The sequence below is a fragment of the Eschrichtius robustus genome, chromosome 9 (genome assembly GCF_028021215.1).
Source record: "Eschrichtius robustus isolate mEscRob2 chromosome 9, mEscRob2.pri, whole genome shotgun sequence".
NCBI lineage: Eukaryota > Metazoa > Chordata > Mammalia > Artiodactyla > Eschrichtiidae > Eschrichtius > Eschrichtius robustus.
The window spans coordinates 14,105,146-14,118,832 of record NC_090832.1 but is presented as its reverse complement, the minus strand read 5'-3'; the positions used below and the strand labels follow the sequence as shown (position 1 = coordinate 14,118,832).

Here is a 13,687-nt window from a genome sequence, read left to right as displayed (position 1 = left end):
AAAACCCCAGAAAAACAACTAAATGAAGTGGAGATAGGCAACCTTCCAGAAAAAGAATTCAGAATAATGATAGTGAAGGTGATCCTGGACCTCGGAAAAAGAATAGAGACAAAGATCGAGAAGACGCAAGAAATGTTTAATAAAGATCTAGAAGAATTAAAGAACAAACAAACAGCGATGAACAATACAGTAAGCAGAAATGAAAAATACACTAGAAGGAATCAATAGCAGAATAACTGAGGCAGAAGAACGGATAAGTGACCTGGAAGATAGAATGGTGGAATTCACTGCCACAGAACAGAATAAAGAAAAAAGAATGAAAAGAAATGAAGACAGCCTAAGAGACATCTGGGACAACATTAAATGCACCAACATTCGCATTATAGGAGTCCTAGAAGGAGAAGAGAGAGAGAAAGGACCCGAGAAAATATTTGAAGATATTATACCCGAAAACTTCCCTAACATGAGAAAAAGTAGCCACCCAACTCCAGGAAGCGCAGAGAGTCTCATACAGGATAAACCCAAGGAGAAACACGCCAAGACCCATAGTAATCAAATTGGCAAAAATTAAAGACAAAGAAAAATTATTGAAAGCAGCAAGGGAAAAACAACAAATAACATACAAGGGAACTCCCATAAGGTTAACAGCTGATTTCTCAGCAGAAACTCTACAAGCCAGAAGGGAGTGCCATGATACACTGAAAGTGATGAAAGGGAAGAACCTACAACCAAGATTACCCTACCCAGCAAGGATCTCATTCAGATTCGATGGAGAAATCAAAAGCTTTACAGACAAGCAAAAGCTAAGAGAATTCAGCACCACCAAACCAGCTCTACAACAAATGCTAAAGGAAATTCTCTAAGTGGGAAACACAAGAGAAGAAAAGGACCTACAAAAACCAAACCCAAAACAATTAACAAAATAGTCATAGGAACATACATATCAATAATTACCTTAAATTTGAATGGATTAAATGCTCCAACCAAAAGACACAGGCTTGCTAAATGGATACAAAAACAAGACCCATATATATGCTGTCTACAAGATACCCACTTCAGACCTAGGGACACATACAGTCTGAAAGTGAGGGGATGGAAAAAGATACTCCATGCAAATGGAAATCAAAAGAAAGCTGGAGTAGCGATACTCATGTCAGATAAAATAGACTTTAAAATAAAGAATGTTACAAAAGACAAGGAAGGACACTACATAATGATCAAGGGATCAATCCAAGAAGAAGATATAACATTTATAAATATATATGCACCCAATATAGGAGCACCTCAATACATAAGGCAACTGCTAACAGCTATAAAAGAGGAAATCGACAGTAACACAATAATAGTGGGGGACTTTAACACCTCACTTACACCAATGGACAGATCATCCAAACAGAAAATTAATAAGGAAACAGAAGCTTTAAATGACACAATAGACCAGATAGATTTAATTGATGTTTATAGGACATGTCTTTTCCTTTTACTAGGACATGTATAGGACATGTCTTTAAGGACATGTTTATCAGACATGCTTTCATTTCTGACAGTACAGATAGTAGATGAAATTGGTAAAAAAAAAAAAAAAAAAAAAAAAGGGGGATTAACTATCTTGTGTTACTGAAACAGTTTTCTGATTTACTTCTCAAGTATTTTGAAATTTTATATGAAAACTGAATACACTCTGACAATTTGGTGTTCACTGGATATTTTATCCTTTTTCGCCATCTTCAGTCTTGTGAGAAGGATCAACCTTCACACTACAGAGTCTCACAAATTATAATTTTACAGACATGTCATATACTGAACTAGGCACAGATTCTAAAGTTATTTTATCCATGTCAGGTAAGAAATTGCTTGAAAAATAAATACCAGGAGAGTGTAAAATAGCTTTTAGAAAAATGATCAACAATGTGGTAGCATGACAGAATCATGTGTTCATTCCAGACTATTCATGGCAGAAAGTGGTCATCTCCCTGAATCGCTACAATTTATGCAGCTGTTAAATAAATGGATCTCACTGAGGTGTTGATAGGTGGAGAATCCTTGGGTCCACAAATCTGGACATTTATACAGGTAAGGAAAATACAACTTCCACCAATGTTACAAACATACAAGTTGCAGGAATGACGATTATTATTAGACCCCTGCACATCATGTGTGAAACAAAACTTATGCAGGAAAACTCCAACATCATTGAATTTGATTTTATTTCAAGCTATATAATATTAAATGAAAATTTATTTACTTTGTTTAATTAAATGCTGTGTAGAGCAACAGACAACAGAATATCACACTGACATTATTCCAAAGTTTTATCGCGATAGCATCATGATATATGTTGTAGCATGTGATCACCAGTCCTCTCCTACCCAGCATGTTTCTTCTCCCTGCTTGGTTAAGCTGCAAAAGAGATTAGTAATACCCACTGTAGATGTTATGCAAAGAGCATGCCAGCAATGTGGGAAGGGCTTTTAATTTCATCCCTACTAGAGTCCCAAGAGCCACAAAGCTTTGCTTTCAGAAATATTTTTAATTGAAACTTGAATCATAAAAATATACCCCAAATTAGAAAACCACCAACACACTTTACAAGTTAAGCAAAACTATATAAGTTAGTAACACTAATTACATCTTCTCTATGTTTATTTTTTTCTCTCCTTATTTTTGCTCTTCAAACTCTTTAAAAATAGAACTTCCTGTGTTTAGTGCCTCAGTGTTTTATAATGATAAGTACTTGTTTACAACTATTTTCCAGAAGGAGAGAATTAGATGTGGGTTACATCTAGGCATGTGAAACAAAATAGAAAGTGAGTTAATTTTACATGTCATTTAGGAAAATCTTACAAAAACACAACTTCTAGGTGAAGAGATTTTATTACTGACCACATCTGACCACAAAGTATTGGTATGATCAATTGAAAACTCTATTGAAATTGCTATGAGAAAGTACTTTTTGAGAGTAGTAATTTTATATCCAGTATTCTCACATATATGTGCACACATGTAAATTTATCATGCTTAGAATCAAACTCCCAGTCCATATAGCTGGAGCTGACAAAAGAGTGTACATTCCAGATAAAAGATAAGATCAAAGAAAACATTAAAAAATAAAATTGCTAGAAAGTTTCAAGGTATAAAAACAAATATGATTATTTCAGGATGTGGACCTTAGTCCGCAATAGTATTAAATAGAACTCAATAGTCTTATGAAGAGATAATCACGTTTAAACCTCTAATTTATTTGTGTAAAGATTATCTAATAGCAGCAGAAAATCCAAACAATGACCTAAATGGAATTAGTCCTCATGCTAATCAAGTGTAGGGATTAAACAACTTAATTGGGTGCCATCACACAAGTGAAGAAGGAATTAGTTTTATTACACCATTTTCCTAGAGTATCAGGGATGCTTTCTGTTTACATTTTAATTCAAGGGAAGAGTGAAATGAGAGCCGAAGCAAAGCCATTCATTCATATGTCGCCACAAATTTTGCAGTCACTGGAATGTGCACTCAGTCATAAATTGATAACTCAAATTATTCAAGGGTTTCTAATTTAAACAAACTCCTTCTTGGTACTTACTTGGCGACTGTGTACTGGACCCACTTTAATAAAGCCTTCTTAGCATTTCCTTGGATCTTGGTGGCCACCTTGCGTTTGCTTGGGGGGCTGGCGGTCTCAGAGCTGACCATGCTGTCCACGGAGGACGCGCTGCTGGACAGAGACTGCAGCTGCGGCAGGTTGCTGGTCAACTCCTCAATCTGCGTGTGCATCAAGAGTCGGCAAAACGTCAGCATTATCTTTGTTCTTCTCTTCGCAGGTGGTTTACTTTTCCAACTTGATTGATCTTAACACCCTTAACCTCCCAACAATATAAGCTCTTAAAGGGCACGACCGATGTCTTACTTCTGTTTGCACTTCCTACCACATCTAAAATGGGACCTTGTACACAGTAATGAACACTTGTTAAATACATGCATGAATGAAGAAAACAAAACCTAATGGTTCTCCAAACTCAAAGAATGTGCACACCAAGAGTGAATCCTAATGTAAACTACGAACCTTGAAATGATAGTGATGTGTCAGTAAAGGTTCATTAATTGTAACCAATGTTCCACTCCCATGGGGGATACTGGTTAAGCGGAAGCCATGCATGTGTGGGTGCAGGGGGTACATGGGAAATTTCTGTACTCTTTGCTCAGTTTTGCGGAGAACCTCAAACTGCTCTAAAAAATAAAGTCCATTTCTTTAAAAATCAACCTGACGGCTAGAAGAATTATCCCAGAGAGAACAGCAAGTTAATTTCTCCCCTTAATGTCTAATAGGAGCATAGAACCGCTCCCTTCCAGAGGACAAAGAAAAACTTCCTGAACTCTTTTTACACCAATATTTCATCTCCATCGTGTTCTACCCACTTTTCGGATTGGGTACCTGGCCGAGTTCTTTGGGGAGTTCCATATATAACACCTTAGCGGAGAAAAAGGGCATTTTCTGCCGACAAAAAACAATGTACACGTGAAGGACACATCTCTGCTAACTTGAGGTTCAGCCACAAAGGTACAGAAAATGAGGGCATTATTCATTATTAAAATGTCCACCACTACCTCCATCTGTGACATTTATATCAACTGGAGCTGAAAAGGGAGCTGAAGAAGCACAATACCTGGAAATACAGAATAATGGTCCACATCAATCCGAGAACTATCGAGGGTCGGCCATCAGCTATATCAGTGGAGTTAATGTTGACTAATTTAATCTGTTTAAAAAGAAAAACTGTACTAGTAATGTACTAGAAGATTACAGATCATTTAATTATGCAATAAGTAGCACTTTACTAGACGTCAGTAACATTTGGTCATGCCTGTGCAGCAGTACACAAGAGTAAGCAGGGTGAGCCATAAAAACAAATGAGCACATGGTCTCAGTGGAAATTTCAGGGGCATTCATTAGGTGCACACAATAAACACAACTACAGAACAAATTTCAAAAACTCGTTTAAAGTTGAAAAAAAATATGACAACATGCGAGGAATTACCAACAAAATGCCAGACAGGGGAAAAAAAAAAAAAAGGTTTTTCTTTACGTTCAGAGGTTGACTGGAACGTAAAAGAAACTGAGGGAAAGTTTAAGAAGATGCACTTACTTTGAAATTTGTTACCAAATAGCATGAAACTTATGTTCTCTTTTACCTATAAAAGTCAGGAGTTAAAAATTCTAAACTTTGTACTAACCGGTGATCCTCTGTACATGGACTGACATGAAAAACAAAGGGAGAAGATGATACATATACATAAATAGTCCTTGAAAATCCACATTATTTGTTCAAAGGGAATAAAAATGCAGGTGGTAAATTTAGAGCATGATTTGCAGAATACATTTTAAAGATAAAGGAAAGCCAAGAAATAATAGTTAATTGTTAAGCGAAATAGTTAAGAGAGTAGAAAGAGACTGTGGGGATTCAGTTCCCTACTTTGGGGCACTGACAACTATAAAGCACTCAGAATTAATCTGTCTACAATTGTCCCCGATTATTCATTTCAATGTCTTCCCAACTATGAGAAAGTCCCAGGAAAATAGACTTTTGTGGTAGGTCCAGCTCAGTCAACCTCTATAGAATACGATTAACTGCTCATCCCCCTCTTCATAATCCCTGGACAAATTAGAAAAAAACTAAAGTACTCCTTAGACTTCTAGCTCAATAATTCTCAGCCAAGATTGAATAACGTGTGATATTAAAATAAAGTTCAGAAGTTTGTAAATAGCTTATTTTTTTTAAAATATCAGAAGCAAAATCATCCCACAAACACCTTACTCTTAATTAGTTTAAATTTACTAGTTATACATCTGAGGAGTAAAGTAAAAGCTAGCACAAAAGTCACTGTAAATAATTTGAGATATACCCATGGGATTTTATCTCACTGCTGAAGTTCACTCATCAGGTTCAGAGACAGAAACAAATTGAGAACTTCCACAGATCACAAGATCATGTGTCTACTTCTTTTAAACCTAGCACTGTGTAAGATATAAAATACTTGTTGGTGGAAAATAAAGAGTGTCACATTTCTTTAATCTTTTATAACAGAACCTATTACAATCTTTATAATCATTTTGATTGCTCCATTTTACAATTTCTCCAGAATTTTCTCTATATCCATTTTAGTATCCATGGGCCACAAATTTATAATACATGCTAATAACCACAAGGTTAATGCCTTTCATAGAGGACAAATTATTTCTCTTTCCTTATATATCATTCTTTTTTAAAATGCAATTGAATATATAAGTTGAATTTCCTACCTCAACCCAGCTCCAACCGCACTTTGAAGTTTACACATTCAGCTTATTATAGAACCTGAAGATCTTTTGCTCAACTTGTGAAGAAAAAATGTTTTTCAAAATTATTTTCTTTCTTAAAAACTTAAAAACCATAATGGGTTTGGGGAGCGCAGGTTCTTTGTTTGCTTTACCTCCTCTCCCTTGCAAAATCCTATGAAATATACAATAAACTTTTAATAGCCCTAAGATTGTGGGATGGGCAATAGAGACACATCCAAAGAGACTGAAGAATTCCAGAAACCATAAAGGATGAATCACATAGATGGACCTCACCTCAGACCTTCTGAGCCAGAAAATAAGGAAGGTGGCTTAGAATCTGTTTTAACAAAACCTCTAGGTTTGGAGAAGTTTGATTTTGTAAGCCAGAGGCCTGAATGGACTGAATTATCTTCAAAATTCACATGTTGAAGCCCTAACCCCCAATGTGACTACATTTGGAGATACAACCTTTAAGGAGACGATTAAGGTGAAACAAGGTTATAAGAGTAAGCCCTAATCCAATAGAACTGGTATCCTTATAAGAAGAGGAAGAAACACCGGAACTCTCACTCTCACTTTCTCTCTCTCTCTCTGCACACACACACAAGAAAGGTCACGTGAAGGCACAGTGCCAAAGCAGCTGTCGGCAAGCCTGGAAAAACGGAGGAAATCAACCCTGATGACACCTTGATCTTGGACTTTCAGCCTCCAGAACTGTGAGAAAATACATTTCTGTTGTTTAAGCTATCCAGCCTGTGGTACTCTGTTATGGCAGCCATAGCAGACTAATACAAGGCCCACAGACATTTCAAAAAAATATTTGAATTATTTGGGAAAAATTTCAAAAAAATTTAAATAAAAAATCCAGAGGGAGATGCGAGAGGGAAGAGATATGGGAACATATGTATATGCATAACTGATTCACTTTGTTATAAAGCAGAAACTAACACACCATTGTAAAGCAATTATACTCCAATAAAGATGTTAAAAAAAATAAATTAAAAAATTTAAAAAATAAAATAAAATATATAACCCCATCCCTTACAAACTAAAAAAAAAAAAAAAAAATCCAGACTACCAGCTTTTCTTGATACATTGGAAAACCTAATGAATAGATGCATCACCACTTTATGAGTTGTCTTCTACTTATATATATATAGGTAGCCAAATACCTGCATTATTTAATAAATAACTTAAATAAATAATAAGATTTCAATAAAAATCCAGACTACTGGCTTTTCTCGTTCAATTGTTAAACCTGGGATCACTGTGCTTGCATTTCATCGAGGTAACTCCAGATGGAACTGAGTATTTGCTTCCTTCTTCCACACAGCACATGGGACTACTCAGTTTTCCTGCTACCATAATCAGCTTCTACCTTGCTTCATCGTTTACATCATCTATCTGGACCTCACAGGAACCTGAATTTATGTCCTTGTGTGCACTACGGCAAGCTTTAGGAAACGTGGTCAGTGACCGGCTCCTTGTATTACTATTTAGAATGATCCACCTGACACCTCATTGGAGAAAAACTTGTGGAAAGCAGTGATGAATCTATTCATTAGAGCCAAATTTATACAATTCTTATCAAATACTAACATATGCCTTTATTCAGTAACCCTGTAAACAAGTGGAAAATAAACACAATGGTAGGATTTTCTTCAGCAAACTTGAAAAGTGCCTTCATTACTCCTTATCCGAGTACTAAACAAATCTTCTATCATCTAAAGAAAAAATCTAAATGGAGGACAAAGTAAATACAAAGGTTAAAGACAAATTCTTGAAAATATGTTTGAGACTTAAGTTCTTAAATTATAAAGAACAAAAATAAACAGTAAGAGGGAGGCCACCAAAGAGTCTTCAAAAACTCATTCTACCCCACTGTCAATTATTTTGTGAGCCAATGGGGTAAAGAAATCCAAGAAAGAGAAGCCCAAAACTATGTATTTCAGGTAGATTTTTAAAAAATCAAAGTAGTTAGGGATTTGTGGGGACAGAAAGGAAATACTTTGGATTTTGTCCTGAGACTCAAATGCATTACCTTTTGCCCTTAGTAAATATAATATTTAAAATCTGAATCCTCTACTTTTTAAAAAGTTATTCATGTTTGTTCTGTGAAAATGGACCTGGTACAAACAAGTCTTCTGTGAAAAGAAGGCTCTTTGGTTCTTTTTACAAACAATGCCTTTCATGGGTTAAGTCATTAAATTTTTCTCCAACACATTAATTAATAAGAAGAATTTTGTTTTCATATTCCAGCCAGTGAATACACATCAGAACAAAGAAGGACACTATTGTTATATAGCCAAAATGGAAGACGAAATGACTGGGAAAGCTCTAAATATCCTGTTAAATAAGATTTTTTTTTACAGCTTTCCATGAAAAACTCATGAAGCGAGAGAAGGAAGAAGAGAAACACTCCATTAAGAATGATGTTAAAGTGACCTGGAAACAATGTCCAATATTCTACTAAAAGCTAAGATTGTTCTTCTACACTATCTTAATGCCTAGAATCTCTCTTTGGTGTGAAGTTAGCCCACTTGACTGAACTTTATACTGATTCACTGTACTAACAACTCATCAAAATGTAAATTATTTAAGAGCCAGAATCTAGTTTTCTTTAATTTTGTATTTTCCAGAATTCTCGTTTTACAGAAAATATTCAATTACGCATTTGTGGAATAAATGAAATAATTTAGTGCATATAGACAGAGAAGTAAATAACTGAATCATTCTATTTTCCAGAAGTATCTGGATATCCATTTATAAAGCTGGTTTTGGTATTGCCAAACACAGACTTCCTGAATTTCCACAAATTAGAAAAGGCTAAAATCTAAAAGGATTGGTGCGACCCTTCTGGAGGGAAATATGTCAACACCTAACAAAACAAAATACACACTTACGTTTTGACCCAACAATCATACTTCTAAAAATTTACCCAGAAGATACACTTCCAATAATACAAAAATACTTATGCACAGTTATTAATTGCATCATCATTTCTGTTTGAGAAGTGCTAGAAACAACCTAAATGCTCATTCATAAGACAGTGGTTGAATAAACTCTGGAACATCCAGACCACGGAATACTATGCAGCTGTAAAAATGAATGAGGAACATCTCTGTGAACTGATTTGAAGGATTTCCAGGATATACTGTTAAATGAAAAAGGTAAAGTGCACCTGGTGTATCGTTAGTATGCTACCTTTGTATAAGAAAGAAGGTGGTGTATGAAAATAACCTGCTCATTCCTGCAAAAGAAATACGGGAAGGATAAATCAGAAGTTGGAGAAACTGGTTACCTAGAGGTGAGAAAAGGAGTGAAAGTAAGGAGAATGGTAATGGAGAAGCAAGGATGAGGAGGGAATGCCACTTCTCGAAGTGTAACTTTTGCTCCTAGAATCATAATAATGTCTCATTCTCTAAAATAAAAAATAAAGTCAACTAGGATGTGTGTGGTTGCCCAAAATGGAATATAACTCTATTACTTAACTCTACTACAAATGAATAACATAATCACACTGAAAGGATGGGAGAACAGAAGTGACCTAGGTAAATCTGGACAACAGTCTCTTGACAGGATATTGTAATGCTGAAGACCGAAAGAACTGTATACAAATACTGTTCTTCAGTTAGTCAATATGTTTCTCACAAAGGTGTGGGTTAGCAATTCTAAAACTACTTTATGTGTATATACTAGGGATGAAAAAGAAGAGAATATATTATAGATGAGAGCCAGGTTTCTCACTGTCAGAGAAAACAGAAAGAAATCATCATGAAATGGACCTTGTGGTATCGGACTGAAATCAGAAGTATCAATTTGAAGTAAAGGTTTACATGCACACATAATAGAAGAAGCTATATAGAAAGAAAGAGAGAGAGAGAGAGATGGAAGGGAGAGAAATATAGATATGTGTGTATACCCAGATTAGTAAACATACATATATCTAGATCTGTATATTGAGAGGGCAATGAAACCTCAGTAGCCATGAGCACACCTAGCACCCAAATCTTGGTTTCTAAGTGCCATTCACTAATGAAAGGAACAAAGCCTCCTTAGAGAAGCGGTTGATTCTAGGACTGGGGTAAGGAAAATATAAGATAAACCTGGAAAATCTGTAGTCCCAGAAAATAAGGAAATGCTTGAAAAAGGATGGGGCCATGTCAAAAGAGTACAGGAGCCAGCTTGAAGGAACTCTTAATGGACAAAGCTAGAACAATCTGAGCAACAAAATAATAACAATAATAACAATAATAGTAGTCATACTGGATTATAACTATAGAATAAAATAAATATCCATGAGTCCATAATGAAATAAATAAGGAATTGAATAAATAAATAAATGGAGGAGAAAGGTCATCTTTTTCTTACATAACAGTTCCAATTAGTAAGTATAAAAGAAATGAGGGAAAAACAAAATCATCATTAGGCAAACAGCACAGAAGTAATTATTGAAGGCAACTGATGCTAAAATCAGTGAGCAAGAAGCAGAATATTAGGGCTTCCCTGGTGGCGCAGTGGTTGAGAATCTGCCTGCCAATGCAGGGGACACGGGTTTGAGCCCTGGTCTGGGAAGATCCCACATGCCGCGGAGCAACTAGGCCCGTGAGCCACAACTGCTGAGCCTGCGCGTCTGGAGCCTGTGCTCCGCAACAAGGGAGACCACGACAGTGAGAGGCCCGCGCACCGTGATGAAGAGTGGCCCCCACTTGCCGCAACTAGAGAAAGCCCTCGTACAGAAACGAAGACCCAACACAGCCATAAATAAATAAATAAATAAATAAAATTTAAAAAAAACAAAAGGAGAATATTAGCATAATCTCAATTACCTCCCCTAAGTTATTTCTGAATTATAAATGGAAAAATAGTAGTTTTACCATAAAAAAACCTCAGCAAATGACTTAATCAAGTGGTTGAGGTTAGCATCACCAGCAATAAGACAAGTCAGAATCCTACCTATATCCACTAAACTGATGCACTGAGAAGAATACATCACTTCCTTGGAATTCTTGCCAAAAATGTATAACCTCAGTCTAATCATGGGAGAACATCACACAAACCAAACTGAGAGATATTATGAAAAATAACTGCCTAGCAGTTATCATTAAGGTCATGAAAGTCACAGAAAGACAAGGTCATAGAATGGAAAAGACAAAGGAGCCACAACAATTAAAATGCAAGGCATGTTATTGGATTGGATCCTGGAACAGAAATAAGACACTGGAGAAAAAATGATGAAATTAGATTAATTTCTATGCTTTACTTAACAGTATCATACCAATTTTAATTTCCTTATTTGGTAGTTGTGCTATGTTACATATATGTACTATGTACAAATAAGTCCCTCACATTAGAGGAAGCTGGCTGAAGTACAGACATGAAATCTCTGTGCCTTTTTTTTTTGCCACTCTTCTGTAAGTCTAAAATGATTTTACAATAATATTGCACATATATGTTGTATAGATCGCATGCAGTGTTTTTACCCAACAATCAACAATGAAAATATTAGTATGTCCACGCTTTCTTCTTGAAGTGTTTTGTTTGTGTTTCTCTCTTACCTGCCTTCCTTCCAGGAACTTGAGTGCCGTGCCAATGTTCGCCACAGCATGGATTCGCTTCGTCCGGCGTCCTTGTTCACACGGCTATAAAAGGGGGAAGGATAGGAATAAGTAAAAATGCACACATTAAAAAGACAGTTATAAAATCTACTTAAGTGGATTCAAAATATACTTGAAGAATGTTCAAGAACAGCCAACATACTCAATTTCTATAAAGGTTAGCAGATACATAGAGGAGCGTTATCCCCACAGCACTTGGAAGGTGTATAATTTACTCAATAAATACATTCATTCTCAGCTCTGAATGCACTTACCCTTAAGGTTTCTGTGTGCTTAAGGTTGGAAATTCACAAAATTCCTATGTTGTCTACTAAGACTGTTATTCCTGCAAGTTAGGAAGTATTTTTATGAAAAGTACTCTTGGTGCGTGTGGAGGGCAGGAGATAATGGGAAATCTCTCCTTTCCTCTCAATTTTGTCATAAACTTAAAACTTCTCTAAAAAATAAAGTCTTAAAAAAAGTACTCTTGGTCACTCACATTTTTTTTTCAGTCATACTAACATGAAAGTTGCTGACAGTATTAGTGGCGTTTCTCTGCCTGAAGGACCAAAAAGCATGGCGCACATGAGCCAAGGTTAAAAAGTAGGAGTGTAAGAATGAAAATGTTCTTCGCAAAATAGTATGTTCTGGTACAAGGATACTAAGTTACTTGTGTTTGATTCAGCAAAATATAATAAATTAATAAATAATTTAATAAATAGAATAAAATAGTAAGTGCTTTCTATGTGCTACACTGTTCATTTTAAAACTCAAAATAATTTCAGTGAAGTAGATAACATTACATTCACAAGACCTAAGAGGATAACAGGTCCGTGACTGCAGAGCTGATAGACTGGTCTCTTCTCTATGGCACTAGAACTCTAAACAATCTCCCATTAGAGCTCAAAACTAAGTATCTTTTCATTTCCAGTTAAAAGTGTAACAACAGGTAATTTTTTATGACATCATTTTAAACAAATATTTAAATAGAAAATATACTTTAAAAATGTTTATCCTTTTCTTGCATGGCCCACTTATTTAGTTATTTGATTAATTATCTTTTATAATGTAAAAAGCACCTAGGAACCCACAACTAAAGCAAAGCCAGGACCCAGAAATTAAGCACAAAAGCCACATCCCTCAATGTTACCATTCATTCCATCCCCCTGCACTCCTACACCATGGCAACCATCACAATAAACCCAGTCCAATGTTTTCCCTTTTATACACATTCATTTCATTTATTGCATTCTTAAAAAGAATATTTATTTCAGTTCTTAGCTCTTACATAAAGAATATCACTGTATTAATCTTTTGATACTTACTTTTCCACATAATAAGATTGCTAACATTCATCCATATTGTTTCCTGTCGCTGTATTTCATTCATTTTGACAGCCATATACTGTGCCATTTATTTACTCTCCTTCTCATGTGAATCTGAATTATTTCCAGGTTATTCCTATGTGACCTGTGCTGATAGGTCATTCTTGTACATCCCACCTTTGGTACAAGTATAAAGAGTTTCTCTTGGGTGTATACCTAACAGTGGAATTGCTGAGTCAGGGGGAATGTGACTTTTGAACTTCTAATCTAATGCCAAACTTTTCCAAAGTGTTTGTACTACTCACTCTTATCAGCAATACAAGAATAATCCTGTGGATACATATTTTGTCCAACACTTGATTTTGATAGTTATCTTTAAAAAATTACTTTCAGTTGAATGTATGTAACATGGTCTTTCATGGTGGTCTTCATTTGCACTGCCCTGCTCAACA

The 13,687-nt window shown here is 35.6% G+C and overlaps 1 protein-coding gene across 1 annotated transcript in view; it reads right to left on the bottom strand.

The window, feature by feature from the left end:
* SYNE1 (spectrin repeat containing nuclear envelope protein 1) overlaps positions 1-13,687 on the bottom strand; it is a 361,050-nt gene that overhangs the window by 340,584 nt on the left and 6,779 nt on the right. The window contains exons 2-4 of the mRNA XM_068550708.1: positions 11,872-11,955; positions 4,662-4,754; positions 3,581-3,759 (exon numbers count right to left, since the gene is read on the bottom strand). Of these exons, the coding sequence (XP_068406809.1) occupies positions 3,581-3,759; positions 4,662-4,754; positions 11,872-11,955 (356 nt within the window). The remainder of the gene's footprint in view (positions 1-3,580; positions 3,760-4,661; positions 4,755-11,871; positions 11,956-13,687) is intronic.